A 24,831-nucleotide genomic window follows, 5' to 3' on the forward strand; every position below is an offset into this window, starting at 1 on the left:
CAGTTTCATCAAACGGACACCAAAAAGCTCCATAGCGGAATGGAGACTGAACTGATGCATTCTGAGCGGATCCTTTTCCATTCAGAATGCATTAGAATGCAAACCCTGAACGAATATCACAAACGGAAAGCCAAAACGTGAGTGTGAAAGTAGCCTTACTCTGTCTGCAGAGTGTGTGCAGCAGGGGTTGGAGGAATGTGCTGCTGGAGAGGCCGGCGGGGGAGGCTGAAGGTAGGAAAGTATGTATGTATCTTGCAGATGCACAGTAGCAGGGAGACCAGGGGCTGGTGCGATGGAGCAGGCAGACGATGGGCGGGAGCAGGCTTTCCTGTCACACATGGCTGCTCTGCCGGTACGTCTTCCTACATGCATGCTCCTGTGTACCTGTGTCCCCTGGTGACCGTGCTGCTGTGAAAAATTCTCTGGAGTGCAGAGAATTAACAAAAGGTACCTACAGTGTCAAAAAAAGAATTAACAAAAGGTACCTACAAGAATTAACAAAAGGTACCTACAGTGTCAAAAAAAGCCATTTTTGTCACCTTACATCACAAAAAGTGCAACACCAAGTGATCAAAAAGGCATATGTCCCACAAAATGGTACCAATAAAACGGTCACCTCATCCCGCAAAAAAAGAGCCCCTACATAAGAAAATACATACATAACAAAAACTATAGCTCTCAGAACAAAAAAATTTTTTTTTGAAAAATGCCATTTGTGTAAAACAAATAAAATAAGAAAAATAATTCATATTAGGTATCGCCACGTCCGTAACGATCTGCTCTATAAATATTTCAGTTGACCGAACCCAACCCCTCAGATGAACGCTGTAAAAATAAAATAAAAACTGTGCTAAAACAACCAATTTTTTGGTCAACTTGCCCATAAAGGGTTATAATGAATGAATGATCAAAAAAAATCATATGTACCTAAAAATAGTACCTATAAAACTGGCACCTTATCCCCTAGTTTCCAAAATGGGATCACTTTTTGGGAGTTTCTACTGTAAGGGTGCATCAGGGGGGCTTCAAATGGGACATGGCATCTAAAAACCATGTGGCGCTCCTTTTCTTCTGTGCCCTGCCGTGTGCCCATACAGCAGTTTATGACCACATGTGGGGTGTTTCTGTAAACCGCAGAATCTGTGTAATAAATATTGAGTTTTTTTAGGCTGTTAACCCTCGATGTGTTAAAGAAAATTGGATTAAAATGGAAAATCTGCCAAAAAAGTGAAATTTTAAAATTTGATCTCCATTTTCCTTTAATTCTTGTGGAACGCCTAAAGGGTTAACAAAGCTTGTAAAATCAGTTTTAAGTAACTTGAGGGGTGTAGTTTCTACAATGGGGTTATTTATGGGGGTATCCACTATGTAAGCCCCACAAAGTGACTTCATACCTGAACTGGTCATTAACTACTTCAGCCCCCCTAGCTTAAACACCCTTAATGACCAGGCCACTTTTTTACAATTCTGCACTACACTACTTTCACCGTTTATTGCTCGGTCATGCAACTCACCACCCAAATGAATTTTACCTCCTTTTCTTCTCACTAATAGAGCTTTCATTTGGTGGTATTTCATTGCTGCTGACATTTTTACTTTTTTTGTTATTAATCGAAATTTAACGATTTTTTTGCAAAAAAATTAAATTTTTCACTTTCAGTTGGGTAAAATGGTTTGGGTAAAAGTTAAAGCGTTTACAAACTATGGTACAAAAATGTGAATTTCCGCTTTTTGAAGCAGCTCTGACTTTCTGAGCACCTGTCATGTTTCCTGAGGTTCTACAATGCCCAGACAGTAGAAAAACCCCACAAATGACCCCATTTCGGAAAGTAGACACCCTAAGGTATTCGCTGATGGGCATAGTGAGTTCATAGAACTTTTTATTTTTTGTCACAAGTTAGCGGATGATGATTTTTTTTTTTTTTCTTACAAAGTCTCATATTCCACTAACTAAAAAATAAAAAAACTTCCATGAACTCACTATGCCCATCACGAAATACCTTGGGGTGTCTTCTTTCCAAAATGGGGTCACTTGTGGGGTAGTTATACTGCCCTGGCATTTTAGGGGCCCAAATGCGTGAGAAGTAGTTTGAAATCAAAATCTGTAAAAAATGGCCGGTGAAATCTGAAAGGTGCTCTTTGGAATGTGGGCCCCTTTGCCCACCTAGGCTGCAAAAAAGTGTCACACATCTGGTATCGCCGTACTCAGGAGAAGTTGGGCAATGTGTTTTGGGGTGTCTTTTTACATATACCCATGCTGGGTGAGATAAATATCTCGGTCAAATGCCAACTTTGTATAAAGAATATGGGAAAAGTTGTCTTTTGCCAAGATATTTCTCTCACCCAGCCTTACAGTCTATATGTGTTTTACGCTAACTTGGGCCAAAAAAATGTCTGAATGGAGCCTTACGGGGGCTGATCAATGACAGGGGGGTGATCAGGGAGTCTATATGGGGTGATCACCCCCCTGTCATTGATCACCCGCCGTAAGGCTCCATTCAGACATTTGGATCACAGGGGGGTGATCAATGACAGGGGGGTGATCAGGGAGTCTATATGGGGTGATCACCCCCCTGTCATTGATCACCCCCCTATAAGGCTCCATTCAGATGTCCGTATGTGTTTTGCGCATAAGGCTCCATTCAGATGTCCGTATGTGTTTTCCGCTAACTTGGGCCAAAAAAATGTCTGAATGGAGCCTTACGAGGGGTGATCAATGACAGGGGGGTGATCAGGGAGTCTATATGGGGTGATCACCCCCCTGTCATTGATCATCCCCCTATAAGGCTCCATTCAGACGTCCGTATGTGTTTTGCGGATCCGATTCATGTATCCGTGGATCCGTAAAAAACATACGGACATCTGAATGGAGCCTTACAGGGGGGTGATCAATGACAGGGGGGTGATCAATGACAGGGGGGTGATCAGGGAGTCTATATGGGGTGATCACCCCCTGTCATTGATCACCCCCCTGTAAGGCTCCATTCAGACGTCCGTATGTGTTTTGCGGATCCGATCCATGTATCAGTGGATCCGTAAAAATCATACGGACGTCTGAATGGAGCCTTACAAGGGGGTGATCAATAACAGGGGGCTGATCAATGACAGGGGGGTGATCAGGGAGTCTATATGGGGTGATCAGGGGTGATCAGGGGTTAATAAGTGACAGGGGGGGGGGGGGGGTGTAGTGTGCTACATATTACTGAGCTGCCTGTGTCCTCTGGTGGTCGATCCAAACAAAAGGGACCACCAGAGGACCAGGTAGCAGGTATATTAGACGCTGTTATCAAAACAGCGTCTAATATACCTGTTAGAGGTTAAAAAAAATCGCATCTCCAGCCTGCCAGCGAACGATCGCCGCTGGCAGGCTGGAGATCCACTCGCTTACCTTCCGATCCTGTGTGCGAGCGTTCTCAGGAAATCTCGCGTCTCGCGAGATGACGCATATATGCGTGACTCTGCGCAGGGCTGCCGCCCCTGGAACGCGATCCTGCGTTAGGCGGTCCGGAGGCGGTTAAAAAGTGGGTTTTGGCAATTTTCTTAAAAATTTTAAGAATTGCTTCTAAACTTTCTAACGTCCTAAAAAAATAAAATGACATTTCCAAAATGATGCCAACATAAAAGTAGACATATGGGGAATGTTAAAGGGATTCTGTCACCAGGATTAACAGACTACTAGCACAGTCTTCGACGAGGGAGCCGACGCATGCGCAGTTGACTCGTCGAAGCCGGTGCCAGTAGTCCGCATGGGTGCAGACTACAGTGTCCACTGCGCCTGCGCGAGATTACGGCACTGAGAAGAACTGACGTCAGGGATAGGCTGGGCCCCAACATATCGTGGGACAACCCCTTGGGCTCCTGACAGAGGTAATTTACATATCAATAAGATCGATTTTTTTAAGAATCTAACACACACAGAGCATAAACAGTGGGATCATTTTAGACACTGCATGGAGACTAATGGGCACATATAAATATCACTATATCATTAATCCTGGTGACAGAATCCCTTTAAGTAATAAATATTTTATGAGGTATCACTTTCTGTTTTAAAAGCAAAGGAATCGAAATTTTAAAAATTGCGAATTTTAAATTTTTTTGGGTAAATTTGGGATTTTTTCATAAATAAAAGGTGAAATATATTGACTCAAATTTATGACTAGCATGAAGTACAATGTGTCACGAGAAAACAATCTCTGAATGGCTTGGATAAGTAAAAGCGTTCCAAAGTTATTACCACATAAAGTGAGATATGTCAGATTTGCAAAATTAGGCCTGGTCAGGAAGGGGGCAAATGGCCCGGATGTGAAGTGGTTAAAGGAATTATCCCATGAAAAATTTTGTACAGTTTTCAAACCAGCACCTGGATCTGAATACTTTTGTAATTGTATGTAATTAACCATCTGCCGTCACACTAACGCCGAAAGGCGTCATCTCTGCGGCGCTCCCTAGTCACACTAACGCCGATTGGCGTCATCAGCGTGAGCCGAGATTTCCTGTGAACGCGCGCACACAGGCGCGCGCGTTCACAGGATCGGAAGGTAAGCGAGTGGATCTCCAGCCTGCCAGCGGCGATCGTTCGATGGCAGGCTGGAGATGCGATTTTTTTAACCCCTAACAGGTATATTAGACGCTGTTTTGATAATAGCGTCTAATATACCTGCTACCTGGTCCTCTGGTGGTCCCTTTTGTTTGGATCGACCACCAGAGGACACAGATAGCTCAGTAATATGTAGCACCAAGCACCACACTACAATACACCCCCCCTGTCACTTATTAACCCCTTATTCACCCCTGATCACCCCATATAGACTCCCTGATCACCCCCCTGTCATTGATCACCCCCTGTCATTGATCACCCCCTTGTAAGGCTCCATTCAGACGTCCGTATGATTTTTACGGATCCACTGATACATGGATCGGATCCGCAAAACACATACGGACGTCTGAATGGAGCCTTACAGAGGGGTGATCAATTACCGGGGTGATCACCCCATATAGACTCCCTGATCACCCCCTGTCATTGATCACCCCCCTGTAAGGCTCCATTCAGACGTCCGTATGATTTTTACGGATCCACTGATACATGGATCGGATCCGCAAAACACATACGGACGTCTGAATGGAGCCTTACAGGGGGGTGATCAATGACAGGGGGGTGATCACCCCATATAGACTCCCTGATCACCCCCTGTCATTGATCACCCCCCTGTAAGGCTCCATTCAGATGTCCGTATGTGTTTTGCGGATCCGATCCATGTATCCGTGGATCCGTAAAAAACATACGAACGTCTGAATGGAGACTTACAGGGGGGAGATCAATGACAGGGGGGTGATCACCCCATATAGACTCCCTGATCACCCCCCTGTCATTGATCACCCCCCTGTAAGGCTCTATTCAGAAATTTATTTGGCCCAAGTTAGCGGAAATTTTTTATTTATTTTTTTTCTTACAAAGTCTCATATTCCACTAACTTGTGTCAAAAAATTAAATCTCACATGAACTCACCATACCCCTCACGGAATCCAAATGCGTAAAATTTTTTAGACATTTATATTCCAGACTTCTTCTCACGCTTTAGGGCCCCTAGAATGCCAGGGCAGTATAAATACCCCACATGTGACCCCATTTCGGAAAGAAGACACCCCAAGGTATTCGCTGAGGGGCATATTGAGTCCATGAAAGATTGAAATTTTTGTCCCAAGTTAGCGGAAAGGGAGACTTTGTGAGAAAAAAAAAATTTATTTTAAATTTCCGCTAACTTGTGGCAAAAAAAAAAAATTCTATGAACTCGCCATGCCCCTCATTGAATACCTTGGGGTGTCTTCTTTCCAAAATGGGGTCACATGTGGGGTATTTACACTGCCCTGGCATTTTAGGGGCCCTAAAGCGTGAGAAGAAGTCTGGGATCCAAATGTCTAAAAATGCCCTCCTAAAAGGAATGTGGGCCCCTTTGCGCATCTAGGCTGCAAAAAAGTGTCACACATCTGGTATCGCCGTACTCAGGAGAAGTTGGGCAATGTGTTTTGGGGTGTCATTTTACATATACCCATGCTGGGTGAGAGAAATATCTCGGTCAAATGCCAACTTTCCAAAATGGGGTCACATGTGGGGTATTTATACTGCCCTGGCATTTTAGGGGCCCTAAAGCGTGAGAAGAAGTCTGGGATCCAAATGTCTAAAAATGCCCTCCTAAAAGGAATGTGGGCCCCTTTGCGCATCTAGGCTGCAAAAAAGTGTCACACATCTGGTATCGCCGTACTCAGGAGAAGTTGGGCAATGTGTTTTGGGGTGTCATTTTACATATACCCATGCTGGGTGAGAGAAATATCTCGGTCAAATGCCAACTTTGTATAAAAAAATGGGAAAAGTTGTCTTTTGCCGAGATATTTATCTCACCCAGCATGGGTATATGTAAAATGACACCCCAAAACACATTGCCCAACTTCTCCTGAGTACGGCAATACCACATGTGTGACACTTTATTGCAGCCTAGGTGGGCAAAGGGGCCCACATTCCAAAGAGCACCTTCCGGATTTCACCGGCCATTTTTTACAGATTTTGATTTCAAACTACTTCTCACGCATTCGGGCCCCTAAAATGCCAGGGCAGTATAACTACCCCACAAGTGACCCCATTTTGGAAAGAAGACACCCCAAGGTATTCCGTGAGAGGCATGGCGAGTTCCTAGAATTTTTTATTTTTTGTCACAAGTTAGTGGAATATGAGACTTTGTAAGAAAAAAATAAAATAAAAAAAAATCATCATTTTCCACTAACTTGTGACAAAAAATAAAAAATTCTAGGAACTCGCCATGCCCCTCACGGAATACTTGGGGTGTCTTCTTTCCAAAATGGGGTCACTTGTGGGGTAGTTATACTGCCCTGGCATTTTCCAGGGGCCCTAATGTGTGGTAAGTAGGTAAATGACCTGTGAAATCCTAAAGGTGCTCTTTGGAATGTGGGCCCCTTTGCCCACCTAGGCTGCAAAAAAGTGTCACACATGTGGTATCGCCGTATTCAGGAGAAGTTGGGGAATGTGTTTTGGGGTGTCATTTTACATATACCCATGCTGGGTGAGATAAATATCTTGGTCAAATGCCAACTTTGTATAAAAAAATGGTAAAAGTTGTCTTTTGCCACGATATTTATCTCACCCAGCATTGGTATATGTAAAATGACACCCCAAAACACATTCCCCAACTTCTCCTAAATACGGCGATACCAGATGTGTGACACTTTTTTTCAGCCTAGGTGGGCAAAGGGGCCCACATTCCAAAGGGCACCTTTAGGATTTCACCGGCCATTTTTTTACAGATTTTGATTTCAAACTACTTACCACAGATAAGGGCCCCTAGAATGCCAGGGCAGTATAACTACCCCACAAGTGACCCCATTTTGGAAAGAAGACACCCCAAGGTATTTCGTGATGGGCATAGTGAGTTCATGGAAGTTTTTATTTTTTGTCACAAGTTAGTGGAATATGAGACTTTGTAAGAAAAAGATAAAAAAATCATAATTTTCCGCTAACTTGTGACAAAAAATAAAAAGTTCTATGAACTCACTATGCCCATCAGCGAATACCTTAGGGTGTCTACTTTCCGAAATGGGGTCATTTGTGGGGTGTTTGTACTGTCTGGCCATTGTAGAACCTCAGGAAACATGGCAGGTGCTCAGAAAGTCAGAACTGCTTCAAAAAGCGGAAATTCACATTTTTGTACCATAGTTTGTAAACGCTATAGCTTTTACCCAAACCATTTTTTTTTTACCCAAACATTTTTTTTTATCAAAGACATGTAGAACAATAAATTTAGAGAAAAATTTATATATGGATGTCGTTTTTTTCCCAAAATTTTACAACTGAAAGTGAAAAATGTCATTTTTTTGCAAAAAATAAATAAAAAATAGGTAAATTTCGATTAATAACAAAAAAAGTAAAAATGTCAGCAGCAATGAAATACCACCAAATGAAAGCTCTATTAGTGAGAAGAAAAGGAGGTAAAATTCATTTGGGTGGTAAGTTGCATGACCGAGCAATAAACCGCTAAAGTTGTGGAGTGCCGATTTGTAAAAAAGGGCCTGGTCACTAAGGGGGTATAAACCTGTGGTCCTTAAGTGGTTAAAAACTGCTGAGTTATTCAATAAAATGTATCTGTTTAGTGCCATCTGTTGTTAGTTTTTTTCTTATTTATTTGACCTGTTCACTGAGAAGCCCGCACATGCTCAGTGTCCGCCTCCTGAGCTGTGATAGGGAGAGCTGAGACACGCCCCCTTTAGCTACAGCAGAAAAGACCCTCCCCTTGAGCTGTCAGTTTGATATAAATCTAGCAGAGCAATGAATGGGGAGATCTCTGGATCCATGTCAGGTACAGGGCTGGTTCTAGCTTTGTTAGAAAGGCATTTTCATGTACCATATGATATGGTATTATGCTGACCCGAAAGTAGACTGAGCTGTGTTATCCATCAGTGTTTATTCATGTGTATTGTGGCAAGGTGTACAGTGCAGGAGCGAGGGTACCTCAGCTGGGTAAGATAACTAAAATCCAGAAGTGTGCAGTGGTCTCAGCAAAGGATAGTTTGCTGGCACAGTTTTGTTTGCGTTGTATTCTGGGCTGGATTTTAATTGGACTAGCAGTTAGGCTTGGCAGTGGGAGCTGCCGGTACACACCCTCCCAGGACGGGTATTCCCTCATACCTGAGGTGAGCGCAGGTGAAGCCTACCCTAATCATTCTGGCATAAATCCACCCTCAGTGTGTCAGTCTGGGGAAGGGTGTGTGAACCTGGAGCAGAGGCTCTGGAGGACTGAGGGGCCACAAGGCTATGCGGCGCCTGATCGCTTTCCAATGTGGAACCGTGTTTGTTGAGCTGACAGACTTGGGCTTGGAGCCTGAGACCCTGAATATAAATCTGAGACTATAGGCGAGTCAGGGAAATCATAATTCTGTTTAGGCAGAGCCCAGCCGGGCAGGAGTTTATTTAGTAAAACTGTTTATGTTTACGTGGATGTGTCGCAATAAAACACAGTTTGGCCCTTAAATCCTGGTGTCCATGAAGATATCTGTGAGTGTGACCCCCTGACAGTATCTACTCTCTGGTTATGATGCAAAATGCTGTCTGTTGTGCTCTCCATCTTTGTGGGGTTACAGATAATGGTTACTGTTTATTTCAAGTAAACAAACCAGTTTGTTCTCCCACAATGTTTGAGCGCTGTTCATGAAAGCTGTAACACTTCAAAAATGTTGTGGTGACAGGTACTCTTTAAAATCTACACGGTTAGGCTACTTTCACACTTGCGTTCAGAGCGGGTCCGTCTGATGTCTGCACAGACGGAGCCGCTCCTATAATGCAGACGTTTGGATCCGTTCAGAACGGATCCGTCTGCATTATAGTTTAAAAAAAAATCTAAGTGTGAAAGTAGCCTGCACGGATCCGTCCAGACTTTACATTGAAAGTCAATGGGGGACGGATCCGTTGAAGATTGAGCCATACTGTGTCATCTTCAAACGGATCTGTCCCCATTGACTTACATTGTAAGTCTGGACGGATCCGCTTGCCTCCGCGCGGCCAGGCGGACACCCGAACACTGCAAGCAGCGTTCAGGTGTCCGCTTGCTGAGCGGAGCGGAGGCTGAACGCTGCCAGACTGATGCATTCTGAGCGGATCCGCGTCCACTGAGAATGCATTAGGGCTGGACAGATGCGTTCGGGGCCGCTTGTGAGACCCTTCAAACGGAGCTCACAAAGCGGAGCCCCGAACGCTAGTGTGAAAGTAGCCTAACCTGCTGCATTTCAGGTTGTTACTCGGGACTGAATTTTACCAACCATCATAAGAGACCCATCCCTGCTGGAAGGGTACATGTCTATGCGATAGAGTTATTGGCATAAGTCAGGCATGCTCAACCTGCGGCCCTCCAGCTGTTGTAAAACTACAACTCCCACAATGCCTTGCTGTAGGCTGTTCAGGCATGCTGGGAGTTGTAGTTTTGCAACAGCTGGAGGGCCGCAGGTTGAGCATGCCTGGCATAAGTGGTTAGGTAGACTGCTCATGAGTAAAGCATTATTATGTGGGATTTTGAGTGCTTCATTTACTCTAAGTGAAGACAGGAATTTTATTTTCACTTATGTATATCTAAATAATATGAGAGACAGGTAGTCATATTGATACCATGCACCTAAGGTTTCTACCTAAGTATCCTATTCTTACAGGTATCTCAGATGTCATTCTTGTACTAAGGTTAGGCTCAGTTCACATTAGCGTTTAGCCTTACCATTCTCCTGCTCTGTTATAGGAGCAGGAGAACGGAAAGGATGGATTCGGCACATAACTGAGCCGAATGGAGCCCCCAGACTGCACAATGCATGGAGGACTTTTGTCTCTGCTTCAAAAATCTGCCTCCGAGCGCAATCCTAACTAACCCAATTATAGTCTATGGGGCCTGTGGGCTCCGTTATGTGCCAAATCCATCCTTTATGTTCTCCTGCTCCTATAACGGAGCAGAAAAACGAAAAAGGCTGAACGCTGATGTGGACTCAGCCTAATTGTCACAAGTTGCAACTGGCTGCCTTGTTCAATGCAATGAAGAAATAAAAATTACAGAAAATAGTGATTAAACAACCCAAAGCAATGTTGGTTACACAAGGTTCCATGTTTACAAGAGCCAATTATTGGGTGAACGGACTTTGTTTCCAATCATTGGCCCCTATAAGAGAGTCCTAGGGAAGGACTTCTGTAATTCTTTTCCACACCCTAATGTAACACTGATTCCCGATAGCAGGGCATAATTTGAAATCTCTATATAGTGCACATATTTCCGTTTGTACAACTATACAAAAGATTCTTCTACCAAATTACACTAAGCATTACCGTTTCTGACACTTACCTTTCAACACTTTTGTGGTGCTCCGATCCAGATGAGCCTCCTACAGCATAAATGGCACCATCAACTACTGCTACTCCAACACGGTTTCTCGGAACATTCATTGGTGCTATTGATGTCCACTGATTATTTAGCGGATTGAAACAGGATAAAGAATTTGAGTCTGTATTGTCTGTTGAGGAATGATTCCTTCCACCCACAGTATAGAGCAACCCACTGACAATACATGCTGCAAGACCACTCCTTGGTTCTACCATGTCAGCCAGCTTAATCCATTCCCCAGTCTGTGGGTTATAAGCATCCATTGAACTCAATGAGGTATGAAGGTAGCCACCAGCAACATAGATTAGTTGGTTGCCCCGTACTTTTGTTGGTGGGAGAGGCTTGTGTAATGACATTTCTTGGAAAATCTTGGAAAGATACATCCTGCAAGAGTTCTCCTTATTTAGAATGGGACATTGCTTTAGTTGAACGGCCAGGAACTTGGGTGGAAGAGCGTAAAGATGAACTGCATTTAGCAGCACATAAAAATACTGAGCTCTGTTGTTCAAATCCCACTGCATCCATCTCACACAAGCATTGTACACTTCTGTCTCACAGAGGACATTCAAGCTTTCTTGACTTACCAAGTCCAATAGTTCACAATGAGAAAGATTTAAAAATTCCTCCTCCTTTGTAACCTGAAATGTAAAAAATAATGGTGACATAATAAATGCATACACTTATATTAATGCTACACATTCCATTCTAAAGTTAAAGTGTAGGACAAATCTCCCCATACTTACAAAATGAAGGGTATGAACCCCAAACAGGGTCTACCTGGAGACTCTGTTTGTCATGGTCCTAAAAACATCTCCACTGTAGATCTCACTCATGTGTATAACTATCAATGTAACAAGGGGCTTATGGGTGAAATGCAAAGAACTGGCTGAGGAACAGAAGGAACTAAACAAATTGTGCAAAGACAAAGCAACAAGCCAAGTACTGCCAGAGCCCTAAGCAGGGCAGTAAACCACTAAGGATCCCATACAATGACAGCAAACAGAGATCTTGAGCACCATGAGCATTTGACTCGCAAAGTATGTCTAACTTTTCATTCTACCAGAAATAGTCGTTATTTGCTGAAGCCAAAATACCTCTTGAAATAGGACTCGTCAGCTCTCATGAAATGTCTGTTATATTTAATATGCAAATTACCGTATGTAAAATGTAAAGTGTCTATGCAAACAGTTTGATCGGGAGGTCACTGGTGACACGTTCTCTTTAATGGAGAACAAACTGAATTTTTACATGGTGTCCTCATTTTCATATTTTGTAGCTGCAGACGGATCAGTTCACAAGCTCCTCTTCTGCCATTCAAGATGGCTGCACCCCTTCTCAGTCTGTGTGTTTGGTAGCTCAAAATACTGTACTTCCTTCTGCCCTTGGATTGGTCAGTACTGCTCATGTGAACAGGGCTGACCAATCCAAGAGCCTGAAGCACAGTATGCCCTAGAAGTCTGAGAAATGGTGCAGCCATCTTGAAGGGCAGAGGGGGAGAATTAGCAGACCTGCAGCTGAAAAGATGAGGAGGGCGCCACGTTCGTTCCCCAGTTAATGTAAATCTTTTTTTCTTGATCTGCAGGTGTGCTTTATTAAAACAGGCATTTCAGGTGAAGCGGCAAGCCCATTTTAAAGAGTAGTATACTGGACATACACTACTGCTTTGCTAAAGCTTTTAGTGTGGGTAAATGATTCCTTTTGTTTGACGCTGACCATAAAATAACAGGAAGGGAATACAGGTATAAGAGTTACCTCGCTGAAGTGCATATTGATGTATTCCCTTCCATTTTTATGCAGCTCTGTGCATCCTATTTGCTCTGCAAAGTTGGAGATTCCTATGACATTGCTGGGCTCAAGGTGTTTCATCAGAAAGTCACTGCAAGCCTTCGCCACATCCTCCATCTGGTATCTCATGGCAGCTAAGAGCACATGCAAGACGCACTTTTCTCCAACGGTTATCCTCGACGTATAGGCAAAATCTATTAGTCTCTGCATTACTATGGGGCATATGTCCTTAATGGTGACTTCCTTGGCATAGCACTCACGGAAGTTATTGGTAAACATAGCCCGGAAAAAGGGACTGCAAGATGCCAGCACAATCTTATGTACTGGGAAGTGTTCTTCGTGCCCATTATAAATAACTTTTATGAGGACATCACACAGCTGATTATTTTTTCGAAGCTCATCCATTTTTTCGAAAGCTTTTGAAGAATGGTTTTCAATAGTGTAATCCAGGTAGCCATGGCCTTTCATAGAAGGGACCGCGATAGTTGTGCTGTGCTTGAGACTGCATTTCTTCTTCCTTGAACATAACATCCTCGGGCTTGCAGCTCACTTAGAGAACATCTAAAATATGACATTATGTTTCATGCTCATTGCATCTTAAATTATAAACCAACACAATAGTCAGTTTGCCTTTCAAAGTAAATAAGTTATTGCTGACACAAGTCCAATGTCCTGGTTGGTATTTGTATGGCCAGACTGATCTGATCAAATCATGTCAGATATTCATATATTTTTTTGTGCAGATGTGTCCCAATAAATGACACTTTAAAAGTGCTGAAAAAAAAAAGAAAGGGAAAAAGAACATTCACTAATAAATGTGTGATGGTGACAAAGCGACTCTGAGCGGCATTATTAATGCATCATACATGCAGTGGAGTAGAAATAAACTGACTTGTAGTTATACAAACTACAGATTGGCGTGGTATTGAAAAGCAGGAAGTGCTCAACCCCATATGCAGTGGCGCATCTATACCGGGGGGCAGATCCTGCACTTGTCGTCCGCTGCCAATGGCAATCCCCAGCAAAAATGCATACAATGTAGGATGCCTGCAGCGGACCACAAGTACCACAATGGACATCCTACACAGGATAGCAAATGTGTGAATGTGATGAACAGTAAAAAATAATATTACAAAAACAAAGACAGGTGCACTCTGCGGTCTTAGTAACCCTCGTACTGGTGTAAAATTGAGAGATTAGCCAACATATCCTGCTTGGAGGACATGTCTGAGCCCGAGAAAAAACCTTCATCTTTGAAAATATATTGTTGGGCACACAGGCAGGTAGAGATGGTGATCAGTCATACTATATGGTACACAGTATATTAAAAGAAAAACCTCAATTATGGCCTAAGTGTATATAAAACAGAATAAATAATTGCAATGTTAAATATAATATACATTAATCGATTTGATGCTGTCCATTGTCCCATTAGGGAAATATTAACTAAGGCTACTTTCACACCTGCGTTCGGTACGGATCCGTCTGGTATTTGCACACACGGATCCGAACTGATAATGCAAACGTTTGTATCCGTTCAGAACTGATTGCATTACTCTATAAAAAAAAAAAAGTCAAAACCGTTTTCAATTGCACCATATTGTGTCAGTGAAAACGGATCTGCCCCCGTTGACTTACATTAAAAGGTCAGGACGGATCCGTTTGGCTCAGTTTCGTCAGACGGACATCAAAACGCTGCAAGCAGCGTTTTGGTGTCCGCCTCCAGAGCGAAATGGAGGCTGAACGGAGCCAAACTGATGCATTCTGAACGGATCCTTATCCATTCAGAATGCATTGGGGCTGAACTGATCCGTTTTGGGCCGCTTGTGAGAGACTTGAAACGGATCTCACAAGCAGACCCAGAAACGCCAGTGTGAAAGTAGCCTAACAAAGCCCCTAACATGATCAACAAAGAAATAAATATATCTAGGATCGACCCGTCAAGCAATAGCCCAAAAAATATTAACCTTACCAATCCCAAACAGCTCCCTTTCCAATGCTTCCTGGTCCCTCTCCACAAACAGAAAAAATGGCTGCTCAGCCCAGCTGTATGTCAAGAGGGACCAGATAGTAGAGACCAACAGGGGACTGGGAAGACATGGAACGGGAGCGGTGAGTAATTAGGAAGGTGAGTTTCACTAATTTTATTATTTCACATTGTTCTGAGGCCTTTTTTTTTATTGAAATTTAGCTGTCCAGACAAACCCTTTGGTGACCTCGAGCATGTATTAGAGCATCAATATACAGTTGCAAGAAAAAGTATGTGAACCCTTTGGAATTATATGGATTTCTGCACAAATTGGTCATAAAATGTGATCTGATCTTCATCTAAGTCACAACAATAGACAATCACAGTCTGCCTAAACTAATAACACACAAAGAGTTAAATGTTACCATGTTTTTATTGAACACACCATGTAAACATTCACCGTGCAGGTGGAAAAAGTATGTGAACCCCTAGACTAATGACCTCTCCAAGAGCTAATTGGAGTGAGGTGTCAGCCAAATGGAGTCCAATCAATGAGATGAGATTGGAGGTGTTGGTTACAGCTGCCCTGCCCTATAAAAAACACACACCAGTTCTGGGTTTGCTTTTCACAAGAAGCATTGCCTGATGTGAATGATGCCTCGCACAAAAGAGCTCTCAGAAAACCTACGATTAAGAATGGTTGACTTGCATGAAGCTGGAAAGGGTTTTAAAAGTATCTCCAAAAGCTAGGCAGTGAAGCAAATAGACTAAAAATGGGTGCAGACACCGAAAAACAAATACTACTTTTACAATTGCTTATAAAACACAATGAGAGAAAATTGTTAGGGTTTTCATTCCATTCATCATTACACTGACTGGAAGTAAACTTGTATTTCTACATACTGATATCATGAATATTATATATGTTTGACTTTGCGGTACACCTTTGAATATTGTGAGAGAGAGGCTATGGCACCATGTAAAAACTTCATTAAAGGTGTTATGTCATGACTGATGTAAAAAAAAAACGATGTGATATAGTACATGACAATCTCTTTGTAACAAAGCTAGAACCAGTCCTGTACCGAATAACGCATCCCACAAGACTGTGATTTTGCCTGACGGCAAACCACGGATCCACAAAACATGGGCACAGACCGTGTGCACCCCGTACCCTGGTGCGGACCCACTGAGTTCAATGGGTCCACGATCTGCAAGATGCAGCCAATAAATAGGACATTCCTATCTTTTGCGATGCTAATGCCCTTCTGTGCGTTTCCGTGTGCTTTGGGATCCGTGCCTCCACACTGCAAAAGATAAGTCCTATGTTTGGCCACATCTTGTAGATCGCAGACATATGGAAGTCAACGGGTCCGCAACGTGAAGTGGTGTGTACACGGCCGCTCCCGTGCTTTCTGGATCAGTCAACCGGTCATGTGAATGTGTTTGTATATGGATCCATAGATTCCCCCCCCCCCATTCATTGCTCCATTTTCTTCAGGCTGGCAGCTCTGGGGGTGTTTCCTTTCTCGGGTGTGTGTCCTTTCTGATGCAGCACTCTCCATATAACAGCTAATTTTTGAGGCTGAAGTATATCAGGGGTGGAACATAAAAGGTGAGAAAGTATAAAGGCCAGATATGAGGTCTCCTTTTTCCCTCATGATTTTGTGTGTGTGTGTGTATATATATATATATATATATATATATATATAGTGGTTAGCACTACTTCCCAGAGTCATGAGTGTGAGTTTTTATTTTTTCCCATATGCCAGAATGGCTGCGGAAATAACTATGCATTTGTGTCTCAGTTTGAAAAGAGGAAGTCAGGCTGTGAGACCCAGGATGTGATGGAAATGAAAAGAGAAGTGCTGTATATACCTTGTGTTCCAGGCCCACTCTCCAGAACCGTTCGGTCTTCCTTTGTTGCATTTCACCTCCAGATTCTCCATTGCCCCAATCTAGGCTTACTTTGGCTGACTCTTCTGAAGTCACAGTACATTCCCATTCCAGAAGTGAAAGCTCTTAATAATCTGTGTGCAGGAACACAAAGTGGATGTCACAAAGTGGAGCCACACAGGGAAAGGTGCCTGCTGCTGTGGAGCTGGGCGCAGTAATTTACTGCACTGTCACCCACACCAAGCTGTCCTAGCCCTGAATCATTGCGCCGCAAGCGCCGAGTTCCTCATTAACCCCTGCTATGCAGGTCACGAGCACAGAAGTCATTTTATTAGATGGGTGCAAGAAAAGCATACTTTATAGAACGTGGAACTGTAGTTGACGGAAAAGAAACGTCCTCCCGCCATTAAGAGCATCTCTCCATGAAGTGTCATGAGCCCTAAGTTTGTGTCTGTCCACCCACTAAGTCATTCTATAATGTGAAAATAGTGCGACCGCCATGCAAACATCATAAACAAGCCTGAAAGTGAGCGCCCGCCAGACATGACGCGGGTCCAAAGCTCTCTCTGCTGACTGGAATTACAGCGGTGACTCGGCAGTTTTCACTGCAAATGTCTCTAAATATTGAATCTCCAGGCAACTGGTGAGAGGCTGGAGCTGCGGTTACACAACATGTGACAGGCTCTATGGGAAAGTACACACATAGGAAGCTTTAGGGTCGGTTCAGACGGGGCATTTGGGGCACCGGTTTCAGCAGTGATTCGGTGCTGAAATCTGGGTCGAATCTGTGCTGAAACGGTTTTCCATTTTTTACCATGGAAGGCTGTGGCCGAGGGTTTTTGCTACGTGGTTTTTTAAGTTTGTGCCAAGAATGTACAGGTCCATTTTTGGCGCGGTTACCACGTGGACCCCATTCAAGGCAGCTAAACCTAGAGCAGGTCCGCATGAAAGCCCACGGCAGAAAGCCCAGCGCAGCTGTGGGAGATATTGTCACGGACAAAAGCCTCCGTGTGAACCGGACCTTAGGACACAGGCACACGGTCAGGTCTCCTGATGCAGTTTTGGAAGCCAAAATCAGGAGGGAAAAGGAGACATCATGTCTGTATTTTATACTTCCTCACCTTTTTATGTTCCGCTCCTGATTCTGGCTTTCCAAAATGGCAGCAGGAATCCTGACCGTGTGGCTGTACCCTAAGGCTGCATTTACACGATAGTTCAAGGGGTTGTCCGGGACATATCTCCATTTTCACCCAGGCAGCCCCCCTGACTTGAGCACTGGAGAAGTTCATGCTCCGATGCTCTTCTTTGCCCTGTTCTAAATTGCGCAGAGCAAAGGCATTTTTAGGAGTTCCGGTGACGTACCGGGCCTCTCTATGGGTATGACAGGAATCGTGGTGACGTCACCGTCACTGATGGGCGGGCTGTAGCGCTGCCCTAGCCAGTCAAACAGCTAGGGCAGCGCTAAAGCCTGCCCATCAGAGACGGTGACGTCACCGAACACACTGCCGGGTGGAAGTTTCCGCCCGGCAGTGTGTTATGATAAACAAAAGAGCGATCGCGCAGGGCAAGGGAGCGCATCGGAGCATGAGACGCTCCGATGCTAGCCTCGGGGATGCTGCCAGGGTGAAAATAAGGGTATGTCTGGTTTCAGCTGTGTCTGGGTATATGATCAGTTTTCATGGCCATTTTGCATCAATGTGTGCCTCTATTTCCCGGCCCTCTATCCATTTTTAATGGCCTCTCGGCAACCATTTTAAATGACAAATTTCACAGAAAAAGGAATTTCATAGACTTTTGTAACCCCTGAAAGGCCCTTGTAGCCATTTTAATGGCCGTTAGACGGTGCACTCTTGTCTATATGGCCGTTGAAAATGGGCCTATTGATTTCAGTGGGGTCTGTCTGGCCATGAAAACGGCCCCATAGACTTCAGCTGGCCCTAAAATTGGCCATGTGCCGGCCATTTTTCACTTTCGTGCGAATGAGGCCTTAGACTTATTTAACTATTTAGATAAAATTACATCCAGCAATTTTTTTTTATATTTTACATTTTGTTGAGGTTTAGGCTTTGGACTAGACCATGACTTTGGCCGTATTGCAAGTAAGGCTACTTTCACAATGGCGTTTTGGATTTCTGTTTGTGAGATCCGTTCAGGGCTCTCACAAGCGGTCCAAAACGGATCAGTTTTGCCCTAATGCATTCTGAATGGAAAAGGATCCGCTCGGAATGCATCAGTTTGCCTCAGTTCCGTCTCCATTCTGCTTTGGAGGAGGACACCAAAACGACTGCTTGCAGCGTTTTGGTGTCCGTCTGATGAAACTGAGCCAAACGGATCCGTTCTGACACACAATGTAAGTCAATGGGGACGGACCCGTTTTCTATGACACAATCTGGTACAATAGAAAACGGATCCCTCCTCCATTGACTTTCAATGCTGTTCAAGACGGATCCGTCCTGGCTATGTTATAGATAATACAAACGCGAGTGTGAAAGTAGCCTTATCAATAAAGTGAAAACCAGCACCGCTCTGAAAAGCTATGACAATCCTTTCTTTGTAAGTGCTTGCAGTACTGAAGAATAATCACAGCACCCTGACTGTAAACGCGTTCTGGACAATCTATATGTCCTTAATCAATACAAACCATTGTATTGCAAGTAATGTCAGTGAATGGGATCGTGCTGCTACCTGCCTAACTACAATCGACAGTCGCAAAAGCTCCCAAGTTGCGGTCGCATAACACAACGACATGCACTTGCTGTACATTACATGGGGCGCAGGCTACACAGCACTCATTGGTCACATTGTCTCCATTATAAATGTGCTTCTATATGCACATACAATATTTATGTATTATGTTATGTATGGCTAATAACGTAAAGTGGCTGCCTCACTTCAGCAAGTGGCATTTATCATATAGTACTTACTAATGCATTGTTATTGCCTGTTTTGCTAGCTTTATTCGTTTTCGCATTATACACTACTCTTATTCAGGGGTTACGGCCACCCTGTAATCCATCAGCAGTGGCCATGCTTGCACACTATAGGAAAAAGTGTCGTATTCTCTGCTGGCTGGGACTGCAGGGGTGAGCATAGGCCGGAACTTTTTTCTAGAATGTGCAAGCACGGCCACAGCTGCTGGATTGCAGGGTGGTTGTTACCATGGAAACGAGCAGTGAATAATGTGATGGAAAAATGAATCTAGGTGATTTGGTACTGTCTGACTTTGCTTGCTCATTGTCGTCTTGTCCTCTGTGTGTCTGTCTTTTCCCCGACCCTCAAAAATGTAGAGCATGTCCGCAGCCGCGGACAAGAATAGGCATTTTCTATATAGCATTGACCATGTGCGGTCTGCAAAACGTGGAACGGACCGTGTGCATTGCGGGAAACCCGCGCAAGTAGGCACACAATTGCAGTCAGTTTTGACTGCGATTGCGTTCCGATGTTCAGTTTTTTCCACGCTAGTGCAATGCGTTTTGCACGCGCGTGAGAAAAAGCTGAATGTGGTACCCAGACCCGAACCCGGACTTCTTCACTGAAGTTCGGGTTATTTTATTATTTTCCCTTATAACATGGTTATAAGGGAAAATAATAGCATTCTTGATACAGAATGCTTACTAAAATGTGGCTTGAGGGGTTAAGCAATAAAAAAAAATTAACTCACCTCATCCTCTTGTTCGCGCAGCCGGCATCATCTTCTTTCTTCATCTTTCAGGACCTGCAAAAGGACCTTTGATGACGTAATCACGCTCACCACGTGGTGATCGTGGTGACGTCAGCGCAGGTCCTTCTTAATGAAGATAGAAGATCCTTCTACCTTCTTTCAGCAGGACCTGCTCTGACGTCACTGCGCTCACCACGTGGTGAGCGCGATTACATCATCAAAGGTCCTGAATGTTGAAGAAAGAAGACATGCCGGCTGCGCGAACAAGAGGATGAGGTGAGTTTTTTTATTTAACCCCTCAGGCCACATTTTACTAGGCATTCTATATTAAGAATGCTATTATTTTCCTTTATAACCATGTTATAAAGTAAAATAATACAGTAAATTGACTTTTATCAATTTACTAACATCATCTCCTTGCGACCATGCGTGAAAATCTCATTGCATCCACACTTGCTTGCGGGTGCTATGCGATTTTCACGCAGCCCCATTCATTTCTATGGGGCCTGCGTTGCGTGAAAAACGATAGAATATAGAACATGTTGCGATTTTCACGCAACACACAAGTGATGCGTGAAAATCACCGCTCATCTGAACAGCCCCATTGAAGTGAATGGGTCCGGATTCAGTGCGGGTGCAATGCGTTCACCTCACGCATTGCACCCGCGCTGAATCTTCGCCTGTGTGAAAGGGGCCTTACGGTCGTGTAAATGTAGCCTTAGGATGATTGTGCAAATAAGCACGGAAAGGGGCTGGGTGAGACTGGGGCTACACTTATTATTTCTTGTCTCCATTGTACTGTGACCTTACTGTGCGCAGCCCTGTTACGTGACAGGATACTTACCTCTTTAGCTGAGTTTACATTGCCTGATAGATTTCAAGGTGTAAATACCTATTCAATACAGACTACCATAGCCATACCATCTCAAGAGCTTCACATTTTCAGTCGAGTTATTGAGTCAGAACAATAAAGGATGGCTGTTTTCTTTACATATAGTTATGTGTAGTTGGTGGCCATGGGAGGGAGGACTCCTAGTGGTTAGAGTCCGCTTGATGACACTGCTTGGTGATGGAGCTGTGTAGCCGGTAACTTTTACATAGGGTTGTCTCTCACCACAACCAGGTTTTGTTCTTCAATTCTGCCATGTGACCAGTGATGGTAGTAATTGGTGTGACATAGCTGTCAGGCTGATCTGTGACATCCATGCTGTGGCCTGCCTCGAGGGTCGTGCCACAGTCTTGGGAAGAGGCGGCTAAGTGAAGATCGGCCCTTTAAGACTGTAATAAATGTGGTTTGACGGTAGCAGTTTAACCGTCAGTAAGCAGCTTTACAAAAGTCGCACGTCTTTACGAAAAAGTCGCATGTTCTATTAAAAAATCACATAAGATAAGCATGGTCCTCACTGGAGTGAAATTGCGACTTTTTTGCGACTTTTAAATAGTCGCAATAGTAAATCTGTCTAGAGTTTCATTTACATAAGAAAACACGCCTACTCTCATAAAACTGGCGAGCATAGTGCAGAGCCAATAAAAGTCGCAAATTTTTGTGCAGTTTAAGCGATTTTCACTCCATTATTCTGACTTGAGCTAATGATAAATCTGGTCCTATGTTCTTATGCTTAAGAACCTCTTGCATTTGTTTGAACTCCATGGACTGTTTGCTGTCAACGCCACACTATATCTGACCAGAACCTTCTACCTAGGATGGACCCATACTACCATCTCTGCTATACTGCTTTGGGCCTCCTACAAAGAGGGGGGAAGTAGGTGGGTGCCCTTGCCACAATCTGCCTTATTCCCATTATCAACAGTATGTACAGATGTAGCCAGCACCAAAATCAGTGGGATAGTGCACCTTCCCAGCAGGGTAAGTCAGCAACACCTTTAATCTTTAGAAGCTTTACATAATTAAGCAAAGTAAGGCTACTTTCACACTAGCGTTCGGAGCGGGTCCGTCTGATGTTTCATCAGACGGATCCGCTCCTATAATGCAGACGTTTGCATCCGTTCAGAACGGATCCGTCTGCATTATAACTTAGAAAAATTTCTAAGTGTAAAAGTAGCCTGAACGGATCCGTTCAGACTTTACATTGAAAGTCAATGGGGGACGGATCCGCTTGAAGATTGAGCCATATGGTGGCATCTTCAAGCGGATCCGTCCTCATTGACTTCCATTATAAGTCTGGACGGATCCGCTCGCCTCCGCACGGCCAGGCGGACACCCGAACGCTGCAAGCTGCGTTCAGGTGTCCGCTCACTGAGCGGAGGCTGAACGCTGGCAGACTGATGCATTCTGAGCGGATCCGCGTCCACTGAGAATGCATTAGGGCTGGACGGCTGCGTTCGGGGCCGCTTGTGAGCCCCTTCAAACGGAGCTCACGAGCGGACACCCGAACGCAGGTGTGAAAGTAGCCTTAGTGAGATAATTTAGCGTGATAATGCTTCAGGTATGACTTTAATGCTGGCTACATTTGTATCAATCCATTTTGAGAAATGTTATTGAGCAGAGGAGGACACAAAATAACATGTGTGTCTCAGTTGGGGTCTCTCTAAGGCCTCATGCACATGACCGTTGTATTGGTCCGCATCCGAGCCGCAGTTTTTGCGGCTCGGATGCGGACCCATTCACTTTAATGAGGCCGCAAAAGATGGGGACAGCACTCCGTGTGTTGTCCGCATCCGTTGCTCCGTTCCGCGGCCCCGCACGTTTTGCGGACAAGAATATGCATTTCTACAATGGGCTGCCCGTTCCGCAAATTGCGGAAGGCACACAGGCGGCTTCCGTTTTTTGCAGATGCGGACCGCAAAAAATGGAACGGTCGTGTGCATAAGGCCTAAGGCTCATGCACTGTGCTTTCTAACTCTACCCAACAAGGGTTAAGAGTAAATATCCTTTCAATACAGCACCTTATCATCACTTTTGCTAGTCATATTTGTGGAGACATCACACAGGAGCCAGGACGTCTTCTTTCTTCACACTGGCAGGACAGGAACCAGCACTCCAGCCCTGGCTCCTATAAGCTGCTTTGCACTGTTGGGGACATACAGATGTAGCAGGGGTAACACACACACTCTTAACTCAAATTTCTTAACTCATCGCGTTATCTTGAAACAAAAGCCATTGAAAAGCAATTGCTTAACGCATTTAGTTGCATTTAGTTTAGATAACATGTCTCATAAAGCATGTGTTTTAACCCTGCTACATCCGTACATTGAGCAATGCATATTCAAAAACATGGAGTTATTTGTGCTCCTGGACAGTCCCTTAGAGGTATGCCTAACAAAAGAATGAATATAAAGCCTGGAACCTATGTGGCCCAGGTGTCCTTCCACAGACCCCCTCCCCTTACAACTCCCCCAAACTACACCCTTTATTGCTCATATTATCCAGGCTGGTATGTTGTGATGGAAAAGGTGTAGAATAGGTGAGCTAACAAATAGGCTGCAAAGGGTTTTCCTTCATGTTCCTAAAATGTATCCTTGGAAAGCATAGAAAAGCACACACAGTGGTATATAATCCGGTCCAAATGACATCCAGGAACACTTACCTTTAGTGACATAGAATCAGACCAAATTCTGGCTGAAGCACTAGTACTTGAAATGATCACACAGGCTCCTGAAGTATAGTAGTGCTCCTTGACAATTCTCATGGGAAAAGACATGCCATTCTTTAGATAGTTTACAGTGCAGCGACCTCCCCTCAGTCAGATAATAGTAATGTAGAGCTCAGATGTAGGTGTGCACGGGAGCAATGAGCGCTCTCTGGCACTTATCCAGTCACAATGACTCATCCAAATCATTGTAGGAGAGAAGGCAAAGCTGTGCAGTCCAGCCAGCAGTTTATGCACTGCTCTGCACTTCTAATGTTGATTTTACACCCATTTAATACGTACAATTAAGCATTTTATTATGCTTCTTATTATTATTGTATGAGTGCTAGGGTGCCTTTCTTTTTAATCAATAGCTCTCCATTAGGTGTCTCTATTTATTTTATTTTTTTTATTTTTATTTTTTTTATTGGAGATCTATTAGGGTCATTTATCAAACTGGTGTAAAGTAAAACTTACTTAGTTACCCATAGCAACCAATCAGATTCCACCTATCATTTTCCAGAGATGCTGTCAAAAATGAAAGGTGGGATCTGATTGGTTGCTCTGGGCAAGTAAGCCAGTTCTACTTTACACCAGTTTGATAAATGTCCCCATATGTTCTTTCCCTAAAATAAAACAATGGGCTGCTTTCATGGCATACTGTAACTAGAGGCTTTACACAGCTACATAAGAATTAGTGAATAAAGGGATTGCTAATGCCTAATTTAGTCCACTGCTTATGCAAGATTCTTATTGATTCTTGTACAAAAAACAATGGGGCAGTCACACAACTGGATAACCGGGGCTTCTGCCTGTTGGTAAGTGGGGTGCCCTTGAAGTTAAGTGTATGGGTGCAAGGCAGGGATCACAATGGAGTCAGTAACCAGGCCAGATTTAACTAAATAAATGTCTCTTTGCTGTAGTGCAAAATGAAGGGTGTAATACTTCCAACAGTCTCAGAACACAGTTCCAACAATGTACAGTGCAAATCGTCCCCCAGATGTTCCTTCA

The 24,831-nt window shown here is 43.9% G+C and overlaps 1 protein-coding gene across 4 annotated transcripts in view; it reads right to left on the bottom strand.

The window, feature by feature from the left end:
• The window catches only part of LOC120989502 (kelch-like ECH-associated protein 1A), a 38,928-nt gene extending 14,974 nt beyond the window's left edge, over positions 1-23,954 (bottom strand). The window contains exons 1-4 of one of the 4 annotated variants that reach the window (XM_040417645.1): positions 16,552-16,779; positions 12,672-13,478; positions 11,504-11,557; positions 10,881-11,359 (exon numbers count right to left, since the gene is read on the bottom strand). In XM_040417645.1, the coding sequence (XP_040273579.1) occupies positions 10,881-11,359; positions 11,504-11,557; positions 12,672-13,235 (1,097 nt within the window). In that variant the 5' untranslated portion in view covers positions 13,236-13,478; positions 16,552-16,779. Of the gene's footprint in view, positions 1-10,880; positions 11,558-12,671; positions 13,479-16,551; positions 16,780-23,778 lie in introns of those variants that run through there. The other 3 variants (XM_040417643.1, XM_040417644.1, XM_040417642.1) reach the window with 3 other exon arrangements.
• Between the last annotated feature and the right edge of the window lie 877 nt (positions 23,955-24,831).

The sequence above is a fragment of the Bufo bufo genome, chromosome 2 (genome assembly GCF_905171765.1).
Source record: "Bufo bufo chromosome 2, aBufBuf1.1, whole genome shotgun sequence".
Classification (NCBI taxonomy): Eukaryota; Metazoa; Chordata; class Amphibia; order Anura; family Bufonidae; genus Bufo; species Bufo bufo.